The sequence below is a fragment of the Capsicum annuum genome, chromosome 3, assembly GCF_002878395.1.
Source record: "Capsicum annuum cultivar UCD-10X-F1 chromosome 3, UCD10Xv1.1, whole genome shotgun sequence".
Taxonomy (NCBI): Eukaryota; Viridiplantae; Streptophyta; class Magnoliopsida; order Solanales; family Solanaceae; genus Capsicum; species Capsicum annuum.
Genome location: NC_061113.1, coordinates 20,561,628 through 20,575,773, shown reverse-complemented (window position 1 = coordinate 20,575,773; position 14,146 = coordinate 20,561,628). Strand labels below are relative to the sequence as shown.

The window sequence follows — 14,146 nt, the reverse complement described above, 5'->3', positions numbered from 1 at the left end:
AGTATATTTACTCCTTGTGTCCCAATTTATGTGGCTTCAATACAATTTTGAGAATCAACTAAAATTTTTATATACTTTTTAAATATTTTAAGTTGTTAATTATTACGATTTACAGTACTTTTTCTTTTATCTCAATTTATGTGGCATTATTAAAATAATGAGAGTCAATAAAATTTCTATATGTCCTTAAAATATTTTAAGTTATTAATTATTGTGATTCGTGGTAACAAATTAGTTTTGAACATGATAGCCAATTAAATAAATAAAAAAAATTTACTTCCAATATGTAGTTATAGTTAATTAATATAAATTATTAGAATATATTAAATATTTAAACCAATATGATGAAATAATGAAATTATTATATATTGAAATATGGTATGTAATTAAGTTGAAGCGAAAGAATTTTTTGATAATTGCATGAGAGGTGGACCACCTCTTCTATATAATAGAAAAAGAAAAGAAAAGAAAAATGTGAACTGAATTGTGAAATGTGAAATTGTGAATAATTGAACTTGGGCCAGTGGGTATGGGTGGAGTAATGAGTATGGGCCGCATTAGGTAGGGGGATAACAGGCCACTATTAGCAGCAGCCCAGTATTATTTTATCAGGTGGCCCGATTAAAAAAACTAATAAACCGTGTCCCGAACCGATAACCCAATAGCAGAAATTACCAACCCGACACCCGAACCGATATTCAAAATAACCGAACCGTTAACCCGATGATCAAATTAACGGTTCGGATCGAAATATGCACAGGCCTAGTCTGAGTCTCACCACTCAATCTGTCATCCTCAAACTAATATGCTTGAATCAACTTTAGTAAGATGAATCTAGCCTCCACACAAGCAAGAACCTACTCGGGGTTAGAAATATCAAGCAGAAAAATTGATTGGCTAAATATTTGATTTCCAAAGTTATAGGTCGCTCGTCAGCCACAAGGAAAGACAAACTCAAAATCCTATACCAATTACCTATAATAACTATAACACTTCCTTTGTAGTTTTCTCAATACCGCGGATTTAGACTCTCAAACTCCAATTTTTACAATGCCTGCTCTTCCAACAGAACTCGTTACTGAAATCCTCGCAAGACTTACTGTGAAATCCCTGTTGAAGTTTAAGTGTGTTTCGAAATCTTGGCGTGCTTTAATCTCTAGCCCTGAATTTGTCAAAACGCATCTTATTGTATGTGCACACCAAAGGGTTGTGTTGACAGAGGTTAGGGATTTGTACAGTTTTCATGATGTCCAATACATTCTTAAAGACTATTCTCTTAACACTTTACGTAATGATCCTGTGACCGAGGCATTAGACTTGTATTATCCCATGTATAACCCACAACAAAAGGTTTGCGTTGTTGGTTCTATTAATGGATTGATTTGTCTTGCCATTAAGGACAAGGACTTTGTTTTATGGAATCCGTCAATGAGATTGTTCAGGCACTTACCTCTCGGTGTTCCCTGTAACCTACTATCTAAGTTCATATCTTCGGTAAGTTGGAGCTACAAGGAAGAATCACATGTGCATCATTGAGAACTTCATATTCCACAGACCAATTCTCATCTCTTAACCTCCATAATCAGCAAATTGGTTCAACTTAATGTGTTTCCATCTTACCATATGCTGAAATAAGATTATCATAAATGTCTTGCTGGAAATAACATTAGCACATCACAATGAACATTGAGAGCAGAGAAACATGTCTTCATCATTCTGATCCATGCCATCAGTAGGGGGTGGATTAGTTGTTCATAACATCAGCTTTCACCTCCTGAAAAGTCAATGGTGGGTTACAATTAAGAAAATACTTCGTAATGACGAGTAAAAGAGTCTAGATTTAGAGAGCGGCACAAGCGAACTATCCCCACACAAAACGCCTTACTGAAACGTAATCCATGCTTCATCATCAAGATGCATGAAGTAAGCAGTAGATGGATTAGTTGTTCTTAAAGACAACTTCTACTTCCTGAAAGTTCAACAATAGAAATGAAAAACACCCTACTGATCTGTCACGATTTATGACTAGTAAAAGTGGGTATAAGGTAAGGTGCTGCCCTCAAGCATGATCATATACAAGCACCACTTGAAATGGAAGTTACTTTCCTTGTTATCGCAAAAGAACAACTTCCATTTCACGAAAATTTGCATTTTAGCTCCTTTCATCTAGTATGCAAATAACATGAACAAATATATGGCCAACTGTTTCTATACTGTCCTATAACTGGACAACTTTGGCAACTTTTTCATGCTAGGACTAAGATGGTCCATGCCAGCAACAAGTTGTGATTTATTGAAGCGCTGGAACTATAATTGTGGTGCGGTGAGGCAAAAGAAGTGGTGGAAACTTGTCCCAGCTTGTATATGGTGGACAATTTGGAAGGAAAGGAGCTATGGAATATTTGAAGACGAGCAATTATGTGCAGAAAATCAAGATGGATTGTATTCTTCTATTTCATTCTTGGTACATAGTCCACAAGACACAAGATTACAACTAGTGGCGGAGCAAGACTTTTGGTTAAGAGTGTTCATATTTTTCCTTGGGCAAAGAACTGTTTAAAAAACAAAGAAAATAAAGCACTGCTGCACCTGCCAAAGTTCGAACCCGGGTTGTTGATGCGAAAATGCACACTCTTAACCACTGGACTATGCTTCTCTAGCAAGGGTGTGCAACAATATGTACATAACCATAAATATCTATATTTAACCTATATACTCGAAAAAAAATTCCGACGAAGGATCTGACCACCCTTCGTTGGCTGTGGCTCCGCCACTAATTACAACGTCATCAGTAATGAGTAATGACTACAGCAATTCTGTTAAAAAAAAAGTATAAATACTATTTCCAGCACTTTTTAGGATAAAATATAAACAAAATTGGAAAGTAAATTTGATTAGGATCGTCCTCTTAAATCAGAGTTTATTTATCTCTTTCTAATATCTCTAGTCCCACATCACTCTCATAATCATTGTAGATAGATTTGTCATCTAGAGCTTAAATTCTTCCAACATTTTCTCTTTTTGGAACAAATTAAAAAGCAAAGACTGCCACATAAATTAAAACAGAGGGATTACAATTTGCAGCTCTATCTAGAAACAAGATAAAGAGTTTTATAGTAGGACTAATTATTTTTCAAAATAACAAAGAAGAAAAACTTCGCACCTCTATCTAACCGTGATAAATAGGGCAAGCATTTTTTTCCCGATAAAGCTATATTTTCTTTTTTTGAGAAGTTTGGGCATAACAAAGCCTGTATACAAGAGTCGTGTACCAAAAAGGTAGAAACCTACAAAAGATACGATTCTCCACGAAAGACAACCCAATGTTTTATACATAAGGGGGTATTATTGGTGCAACTATAGGGATAAGAGATTACTTCTAAATTGTCCAACATTCATCTCTACCACTTCAAACGCTCTCCTATTTCTCTTTTCAAATGTTCATATACGAGCTAATGGGACCACATACCAAGCCATGTGCCTTCTCTTCCATTTGCTGCAATTTCAACTGAAATTAAGTTCATAAAATCTGTCTTATATTCCCTTGCCGTTTGGTGACAAGTAACGACAGATTACATGCAAGTGACAAGGAAAACCGACAAAAGTTGATACTAAATCAGACATTTAACTCTTATTACATGGTTCGTAGTTCCTTATTAAGCTTCACTTTAAAGAGGATTAGCAGTGAAGGTCCTAGAATACTGGCAAAGTCTATGCCTAGCGTTATTGGTGCATTCACATTGCATTATTTTCATGTTCCTGCCGCTCTTCGTCTTACTCTATCTAGAGGGACATCACATTCCTTAAAACACCAAAACTACAACCAAATAACTGTCACAAAAAGAAGTTCCTTGCTACTTCATGAAAATACGTAAAAAGGGAAAGAACAAGCAAGATCTCCAAGCAGATATTGTGCGAGATATTCCTAAAACATGCAACGTCTTTCTCTATATTTGACAAAGAAACAAAAATGTATGATGTCGAACTCTTACAAGTCATCAGCTGCACTATTGTCATTCATCTGAGCTTTCGCAGTCTTCATTCTTGTTCCTTGCTTAGCTCATTCTGCAAAGGGGGAGAAACTAGGCTTTCAATGTAGATGTTCATCGCAACACAGAAATCAAAGTTGGTAACCTTTGGATATCTGATAGGTTCATCCTCTGGATTGTGTACCATTAAAGTCGATCCAGGCACAAGCAATACTTCACCTTTGTTTGACATGCAAAGTGTTCGAGAAATAAAAGGAGAAAAAAAACGATCAGGATATTTGACGCTATACATTTTTGTCCAAGACTCTTTAACCCCATAATCTCTCATAACCCACACATCCGCATGAATTTCCATATAGTTACAAAACACACAAAGATCACTTCCCAACACTTTAAGATCCAAGAAAAGGTTTCCTTCTCTATATCGGGGCAGCTCCACCTTTCCCCATTTCTCATCAGCCAAATCAAAAGAAATGATGTTACTTTCCTTATTATTATTAATCCAATGAAGCTTCCCGTTTACACACTTACATGGTTTACTCAATAGCACCCCATCCGGAACATCATCCTTACTTCTCCAAGAATCGCTCTTTAAACTATATATTTCCACCTCAGCCTGAGGCACAAGGTTAATACGATCTTCAATACAACCTAGTACCTTATAATCATCACTGGACTCATCATATCCAAAACCATATACAACACAAACACCCTTAGGTATATCACATTGGTTACCACCGGTTACTTTATCTTTAAGTCTAGAATCAGGCAATTTCTTGAACTTCCTAATAGAAGGATTCCATAAAACCAAGTCAACTTCACTAATCATAAGACAAATCAACCCATTAACAGAACCCACAATCGAAACATATTGTTGCGGGCTACTCATGGGATAATCCAAGTCAAATGCCTCGATCACACAATCATCATTACATAAAGAACTAAGAGAATAGTCCCTAAGAACGTACTGGGTTTCACGAGAAGTGAACGCATTTATGAGTCCTGTTAATATAACGTTGTGCTTTTTACCAGATATATTAAGATGGGTTTTGACAAATTCGGCACTAGAGATTAAAGCAAACCAAGATTTCGAAACAGACCTGAATTGCAACAGAGATTTCACAGGAAGCCTCAAGAGTATTTCAGTAATGAGTTCTATTGGAAGTGTTGGCATTGCAAACATTGAATTTTGCTAAATAATTTGTGGGTTTTTTGCTCTTGTTGTGAGTTGCAATGGAGAGAGAAGAATCTCTATTGCCAAACCATTTAATCTCGAGAATTCCGTCTACTTTCGGAAAGTAAAGTACAACTGTACAAGTGTATGACAATGGTGCGGTGGGTTGGAGTGCGGTGCAGACCCACAAGTTTTAAAATAGCACCGCATCACCTTTAAATCCACCTTATATTCATATCCGTGCCTAATCACATTGCCCTATATTTTTTTTTTAAAATCATAATTCCATTTAAAATCATAATATTTTAAATTTACAACTAAAAAATAATAACTAATTTCTATTATATCACTTTTCACTAAAAATTATCAAAAAATATAACATGTATAAGTAATGATTAATTAACATATTTTTATTAAATGAATAGAGATGTTAAAAAAATTACTATAAAATTATTTATTTGTAGTGTTATACATGTCATTTTAAGTATCACCAATTTTAAGTAAAGAATACATATAATTTTAGGTATATTCACGAGAATAATACTAATTTTTAGCTTTTTTTAATTTAAACTCACATATACCCGCAACCCGCACCGCACCGCACCATTTAATAATAAAATTTACTTTAACCCGCATCTCACTGCATAACTTAAAATCTGCATCGCCCCGCATAACTTAAAACCCGCACCCGCACCGCACCATTGCCATCCTTAAGTATATGTAAAGTTGGATAAGACTTTATTGGATGGATAAGTATGCATGAAGCTAGTATTTTCATTAAGAGGTGTATACAGAGACGGACCTAAACAGATCCTCCCTCGGGTGCACGTGCACCGGGTGATTTTTTTAGAAAAAAACCCGTATATATATGTGTATAAATATTATGATAAATGATAATATATTAAAGGCCAAAGTCATCGACAGACACTCAAATTTATTTGAAAAATTCACTTAGATCTCTCAACTATGACCTGTACCTATCAGACCCCTAAACCTCCCGAAGTTTGATTCAATTGGGCATTTTTTTCCCTATCAGCTAAAAGGTCAAAGTATGTGTTGCACACACGCGATGATGTGGCAAAACGCGCTAATTGAAAGTTGACACGTGGCATTATGGGTCCAATAATTATTAAAAATTAATTATAATTTTTTTTAAAAAAGAATATAAAATGGCATTGAGGAAATTATTAAAAAAATTCTAAAATTATTTAAAAAATAAAAACAAAAAACTAATTATTTAAAAAATTATAAAAAAATAAAAATAAAAATAAAAAATGTCATTGAGGATCTAAATTATTTAAAAAATAAAAATGAAAAACTGATGATTAAAAAGAAATTATAAATCTTTTAAAAAATGAAAATAAAAAATGACATTGAGGATCCAAATTATTAAAAAATAATTATAAAATTATTTAAAAAATAAAAAATTAATTATTAAAAAGAAATTATAAAATTTTTAAAAATAAAAATAAAAAACTGCATTGAGGATCCAAATTATTAAAAAGTAATTATAAACTTATTTAAAAAATAAAAATAAAAAACTGATTATTAAAAATAAATTATAATTTTTTTTTTTAAAATGAAAGTAAAAAACTCCCCCGCCATCCCCCAGCGTTCATCTTCTTCCCCACCCCCCACCCCACGACGTTCCTCTTCTCCATTAAATTTTTCTATGAGCCTCTCTCTCTCTCTCTCACACACACACACACAATTTTTGTTTAAATATACTTCAAGAATTCAAAAGAGGGTCTAGAATAAAGCCATCTTTATTGAAAATTTTCATAAAATGGTGATATTAATGGAGAAAAAAGTGATCTTTCTTGTAATTTTTCAACAAAAAAGTGATCTTTATTGTAAAAATTTCCGAGGAATGGAAAAAAAAAAAAAGTGATGTTTGTTATAAACTTTCAAGAAATGGTGATACTAGTGGAGGAAAAAAAAGTGCATTTTGTTGAAAATTTTTAAGAAATGAAAATAATTATGGTGGATTAAAAAAAATTTGTTCATGTGAAGATGCGGGATTGGGGTAACGACCAAGACGTGGGGGTGGGGTAGGGTTGAAATGATAAAGATGCAGGGTGGGGTTGAAGACGCAGGGGGTGGGGTGGGGTGCTGTGAAGAAGATGACATAGGGGGGTGGGGTGCTTTTTTAAAAAAAGAATTAAGAAATTATAATAATTAAGAAATTATAATGATTAAAAATTATATTAATAAATAATTTAAATATAATTTTTTTAATTAATATTTTTTGGGCCCCCTCAGTGCCACTTGGCACATTTCAATTCGTAATTTAGTAAAAAAAAAAAAATCGCACGCGCCTACAACAAGTGCATTGCACGCGCAGTGCCATGTAAGCAAAAAATGCCCAATTGGATCAAAATTCGGGGGTTTAGGGGTCTAATAGGTACAGGTTATAGTTGAGGGGTCTAAGTGAATTTTCGAAACAAGTTTGAGTGTCTATCGATGACTTTAGCCTATATTAATTTGTGCATCATAGTATCAAAGTTCAGCTGGGTGCATTGATTTAGAAGGCAGATGTAAGGTTTAGTTTTCGTGATGTTCCGGGTTCGATTTTTGTCAAGGGTCCTTTTTTGTTTGCATTTAATTGTGTGTCCTTGCCATCTCCTCATGTGGCTCCATGCCCCACACTTACGTTCTATTAAAATTAATATATATTTCTCATTTAATAAACCCATGGGCCAGCAATTCTCCAGTTCCAACCCAAAACTGCAAAGACAACATATCAAATCCCTCCAATGTCCAAATCCTTAAAAGTTTCAATTTCTCCAAATTCTTTTCAAGCCAATTATTTGAAACAATAATCATCAACGAACAACACTACAACAATCATTAACCCGGAACAACAACACAAGTTAGCCTTTTTTTCTTATCTCTATTATATATTAATTTTGTTTTGCTATAAAAAGGGGGGTGTAATTTTTTAATTGAGAATGTCATATTTATTTATTTTGTCTTATAAAAGATGAGTCTATCGGAAACAGTCTTTCTACTTCTTTAAAGGTAGAGGTATGGACTGCGTACATCTTACCCTCCCCAGACCTCACTATGTGGGAATACACTGGATTTTTTGTTGTTGTTGTTGTTGTTGTCTTATAAAAGATGAGAGTATAAATGTGTGATTCTTTCATTACATATAATATTATTTTTATTGTTTTACGCGGAGGAGTGTGATTCCCTTATTGAAATTGTTTGCACTTAAATTTTTTTTAGAGGTATGATTCCTTCATTACATATCATATCGTTTTTATTATTTTATGAAAGGAGGGGTGTGATTCCTCTATTAAATTTATGCGGGTTATTTTTTTAACAGTGAGATTTCTTTATTATATTTTATTTATTTGTGATATGGAAGATGGGGTGTGATTCCCCTATAAGCAATGTTATATTTACTTATATTCGTGATGAAATTTTTATTTTGTAGGAATTTGTTATTGATTCTTGTGAATCGAAATAGATAGATATTTTTTCCTTAATCAAGTTCTAGTTTTAAAGACAATTCTCCCCGTCTTATAAAAGAGTTTGATGTGAGTTCACTTAAATCCAATCCTGGAGAAAGAAAATTGATTCATTAATATCACTCTACGATATGAGATCAAGTGAGAAGATATTATATTCAACAAGGACCTTGTCAACCGGTTCTTTCTCAATTTTCTTAAACTAGAATTGGAATGAAAATGTGGTGATTTAATTTGATATGGTATGAGGGTTCATATTCTAGGTGGATGGAGTATAGTGTGAAGAAAGATGTTGTGTTTTGCTTGTGTTGCTATTTATTTAAAAATGATTATGTAAAGGTCAATGCAGGTGACTTTTTCACGAAAATCAGCTTTAAGGCTTGGAATCATAGTTTGGAACAATTTCAATTACTTGTTGGTGAAGTGAATAGCGTCCACAGAAGATGTTTCAATAAGATGCTAGATTTTGAAAATCAATCTCAATCAATTCAAGTTGCTTTGAACAAGCAATCTGAGAAAATAAGAAGTGAGCATCGTACTCGTTTAGGGGAATCAACTAATGTGGCAAGATTTCTCTTGAAATTCGAATTGTCTTTTCGAGATCATGATGAAAGTGAATCTCCCAAAATAAAGGCCTTTTTCTAGGTCTTTCGGAATGGTTGGAAAAAATACTTTTTGATTTAAATAATGTTATTTTAAAACATGCTCCGAAAAATGCTATGATGACTTCTTAAAAAATTCAAAAGGATATTGTGAGTGCTTGTGCACAAGAATTCGTAAAAGCTATAATTGATGACTTGTATGGAGATTTTTTTTGAAATTTTAGTTGATGAATCCAAGGATATATCACACCATGAACAAATGACTGTTGCATTGAGGTATTTTTTTGTGAATGAGCGAGTTATTGCTATTGTTCGTGTTGGTGATACATCGACAAAAACGTTGATGAAAACAATATGCTTTGTGCTTATGAGACATTCTTTAAGTATATCTAAAAGACGTGGACAAGGCTATGATGGGGCTAGTAACATGCAAGGAGAGATGAATGGTCTTAAAGTTGATTTTGCAGGAAACTCCATCTGCATATTGTATTCATTGTCTTGCTCACCAATTACAATTGACACTTGTAGCCGTTTCCAAAAAATATTTGCTTGTGGATGATTTTTTTGTTGTTATTACTAATGTGTTGGATGTGGTGGGAGCATCATTTAAGCGCAGAGATCAACTTCGGGACCATCAAGCAGAAATGTTAGAGCAACTACTAGAAAGTGGTGAAGTTTAAAGTGGAAAAGGATTAAATCAAGAACGAGGACTTCAAAGGCCAGGTAACACTCATTGGAGATCACATTTTAGAACATTGGATAACTTTATTATTTTATTTGCATCTATAACTCATATGCTTGATGCGATTAAATGTGGAGGCTCTAATCCCAATAATAGATTGCAAGCAGGAACTTTTTTTACTATTATCAATGAATTTGAATTTGTTTTCTTGCTTCACTTGATGTTGAAGATATTAGTGATGTCCAATGAGTTGAGTGCATCATTACAAAGAAAAGAGCAAGATATTGTCAATGCTATGATATTTCTTGACATTACTAAGACAAAATTGCAATTGTTGAGAGATGATGGATGGAATGCTTTGATGAATGAAGTTCGTGTATGTTGTGATAAACATGAAAACTCAGTACCTAAGATGGATGATTTTTATCTTCCCGAAAAGTCAAAGTGTAGGACTTCTAGTGTTACTTACTCACATCACTTACGTGTTGAGCTCTTTTATGCTATAATTAACTTGCAACTTCAAGAGCTTAATAATCGTTTTGATGTTGTGAGTGGTAACTTGCTTATTGGTATGGCAAGCTTGAATCCATCTAATGCTTTTGCTAATTTTGATAAGCAAAAAATAGATATTGGCCAAACATTATCCAAATGAGTTTGGTGAATCAAAGCTTCGAGAGCTTAGTTACCAACTTGATACTTTTATCATACACATGCGACATGACGATCCTATATTCTTTAATTTGAAAGGAATTAGTGATTTGGCAGAAACGCTGGTTAATGCAAATCTTGTGGAAACTTATTCTCTTATGTACTTACTTGTGAAGTTGACCTTGATTCTACCAGTCGCTACTGCAATTGTAGAATGAGCTTTATCATCCATGAAGCATACCAAGAATGAATTGCGTAGCAGTATTGGTGATGTATTTTTAAGTGATTATTTAGTTTGTTATGTTGAGAAGGATATATTTATAAATATAAGCAACGATGCAGTCATTGACCATTTTTGGAATATGAAAACGCGTCGATGTCTAGTATGAAAGGATGATCTACTTTTGTTATATTAGTACTAAATTAATTACATTTGATCTTTTTGAAATTTATACTTTGCTCATAATTTTTCGTAATTTTTAAGTTTAAAAGAGTTGTATGCTAAATTATATAGTTGATAATTGGCATGACTATGTTAAAGATAATGGTGCATCCCCTATCTTCAAATTCTGAGTTCACCTCTGGATGTATACATAGGTTGTTCGGTAAAGTGTATTAAAAAAATAATACATGTATTAATACTTTAATTGCTACGTTTTTTAGACTATATACACTCTATTGTATATTGAAGGATGTATTACAAATAACTCAAAATACAAGATATTAGTAATGCAATGGATTCTATTGCATGTATTATCACGATTAAAGACATAATTATTCTTTCAAATCTTTTTTTCACATCCTTTCCATCATATATATATATATAGGGGATATTTTTATAAAAAATATTTTAAAAAAAAAAGTTATACAATTCATATATTTTTAACACCACAAACTAAATATTACATAAGAATAATGCAAGTATAACTAACACAAGAATTATTAATACATTATATTTTTTAGGGAGAATACTCACAAAAATACCTGAAGTTTGACCAGATTACCAGTTGAGCATATTGAACTTTGGAGAGGTCCTATTACCCACCTATACTTTTTTAAGTGGAACTAATTCCCCCCCCCCCCCCCCCCCCCTGGACTTTTTAAAAGTGAAATTAATTACTCCCCAAAACGTTATAACCAGTTTTTACGGTAGGAAGTGTAGTACACGCGGCGTTTCTTCTTCATTTTATCACTTTTCAATATTTTTCACCATTACAACCATATTAAATATTCCACAACTCAAATTTCTCCTACAAATCAAATTTCAAATGATTTCATTGAGTCAATTTCAAATTCCAAGTCAAAAAAACTGAAAATTCAAATTCAAATTTCAATTTCCGACTATTGAACACAACATGTGGTACATTGAACGCAATGAAACTGGAAATTGAATTCAAATTCAAGTATGAAATTGAATTTGAATTTGAATTTGAAATTATTCAAAGTTTCTAATTGAAAACTTTCTTCAAGAATTATTCAAATTTGTTTCTAGTTTCGACGAATAATTTTTCCCCTCTCTTGGTGGATTTTCTTTTTTAATTTTCCCTCTTAGTTGGTGGCTGATCAATGGTGGTTCGTTGGTGGTGACAATGGTGGGTTAAATTTTGTCATTTTGATGGAATTGAAGATGACCCATTTGGTGTATGTGTTGAAATTGAATCAAATTGATGTAATTGAATTGGGTGTGTTGAATATGACCCATTTGGATGTGTATGTGTGTGATGAAATTGTGTTCAATTTCAATTCAACAATGGAGCTACCATTGTTGAAGACTTCATTGTTGAAGAGAAGAAAGAAAAAAGAGAGAAGAGAGAAGAGAGAAGAGAAAGAATGAAAAAAGAAAAAACTTTAAAAAAATAGAAAATTTAGGGGTTGTTTGGGAAAAAAAAAAGTTTATAACGTTTTTTAAAGCTTTCACGCACTCAATGTGCGTGACTAACACGCAATGGGCCAAGTGATAGATATATGCCGTTAAAATACGAAAAAAAGTCTGGGGGTAATAGGACCCCCGCAAAGTTCAGTATGCTCAACTGGTAATCCGATCAAACTTCAGGTATTTTTATGAGTATTGTCCCTATTTTTAATATTCTTACATAAGAATAATGCAAGAATAACTAACTCAAGTATTATTAATACATTATATTTTTTAATATTCTAATACACTCAACCAAATGATTTCTAAAAGAGTCAAAATATAAATGCAGATATAAAATTTTTATATTAAGTAATTAATTAAAAAAATTCAATATTTAATATATATCTAAAAATATTTTTTAACTACATATAAAGTGAGACAACATCTTACTCTATTGGATGGATAAAAGGGATACGCATGCATGGCAGTCATAATATTTTCACTATGAAGTTTAAAATATAAATATAAACACACAATTTTCATAGTAAGTAATTAACTAAAAGTGATTCAATATTTGATATATATCTAAAAAATATTTTTAAACTATATATAAAGTGGGATAACATCTTACTCTATTGGATGAATAAGAAGAATGAGTAAAAAATGTATGATAGAGTCAATCTTTTTATTAAGAGATTAAATATTTACTATATATACCTAAAAATATTTTTAAACTATATATAAATAGTGTATTGAGTGTTCTAGGTATAAGCTAGCTTATATCATCACAAATAGTGCAAGTTATTATTTTGGCTATCCTAATTTATGTCTTTTCTTTTTAGTTCATTTAAAAAATATTATAATATTTAATTATAATTAAAAATAATTTAACTTTATAATTTTTTTAATCTATGAAAAGATTTATAACTACACGAATATCTAATTTAATATATAAGTTTCAAATTTATTTTATGACTAAGTAGAAGAAGAATTGAGTTTTTTCGTTTGAATCGAATTTGAGGGGTAAAAAGATGGATGAACTGATTTTTTAAAGTTACATGATATTATGAAATTAAAAAAAAAATCAATGTTATTTTTTTTAATTCAGTAAAGATAAGTTTGTTAACAACAAAAGGTTATCTACATCATATTTGTTCAATGGGATATATATGCTTTTAGAGACCTAATTTAACCCAATCTGAATTATCGAAACTGCAAAAATAGCTAACAAAGTTGTGTCATATCTAAGTTTTCTCTCATGACCCCCTCCATTGTTATAGTCATAAGTTGTGGAAGCTCTAGCTTACAACTATACAGGCTCGCCTCGCAAGGTTAAAGTGGGCTCAACGATCAACCTCTATTCGTGTCCCACCATGAAGTCTTGATCTTTAGTCTCAATATAATAGAGGAAGAGAAGTTGAACTTCGGGGTCAAATGCTCTCATTATGTATATAAATCTTTTGATCATCCGCGCTTGGTAAACACTTGGTTGTAGTCAAGCTTCAATTGCGACTACTCATCATTTCTTAATGCCTTATTCCATCATTCGAAATTCAAGTCAACGCTGATAAATTTAACTATTCACATAATAAACAAATCTCTAATCAAAAGCTATCGACCCGATAGTATATTGTCGATCCATTTAACAGATCCTCTCTACAAAAATAAAATTATATTAAGCAACAATTTAAAAATAACGATATGCTAAAAAAAAAAGCTT

General features: G+C 32.3%; 2 protein-coding genes across 2 annotated transcripts; one reads left to right on the top strand and one right to left on the bottom strand.

Annotated features, from left to right (window-relative positions):
* Positions 1 to 1,506: 1,506 nt before the first annotated feature.
* LOC107864169 (F-box/kelch-repeat protein At3g23880) lies at positions 1,507 to 5,378 on the bottom strand. Its single transcript, XM_016710453.2, has 2 exons — positions 3,993 to 5,378; positions 1,507 to 1,774 (listed from the first exon to the last, which is right to left on the bottom strand). Exon 1 carries the CDS (start codon positions 5,170 to 5,172, stop codon positions 4,039 to 4,041), a length of 1,134 nt encoding a protein of 377 aa, XP_016565939.2. The 5' UTR covers positions 5,173 to 5,378; the 3' UTR covers positions 1,507 to 1,774; positions 3,993 to 4,038.
* Positions 5,379 to 9,500: 4,122 nt separating this feature from the next.
* On the top strand, positions 9,501 to 10,789 carry LOC124896601. The gene is made up of 4 exons (XM_047408186.1): positions 9,501 to 9,687; positions 9,770 to 9,915; positions 10,153 to 10,497; positions 10,550 to 10,789. Exons 1-4 carry the CDS (start codon positions 9,501 to 9,503, stop codon positions 10,787 to 10,789), a joined length of 918 nt encoding a protein of 305 aa, XP_047264142.1.
* Positions 10,790 to 14,146: the final 3,357 nt, after the last annotated feature.

Coding starts and splice junctions, on each gene's coding strand:
- LOC107864169 (XM_016710453.2), bottom strand. CDS start 5,172: ATGTTTGCAATGCCAACACTTCCAATAGAACTCATTACTGAAATACTC.
- LOC124896601 (XM_047408186.1), top strand. CDS start 9,501: ATGACTGTTGCATTGAGGTATTTTTTTGTGAATGAGCGAGTTATTGCT. Junction 9,688..9,769: donor CATGCAAGGAGAGATGAATG/GTCTTAAAGTTG, acceptor TGACACTTGTAG/CCGTTTCCAAAAAATATTTG. Junction 9,916..10,152: donor AACTACTAGAAAGTGGTGAA/GTTTAAAGTGGA, acceptor TTGATGTTGAAG/ATATTAGTGATGTCCAATGA.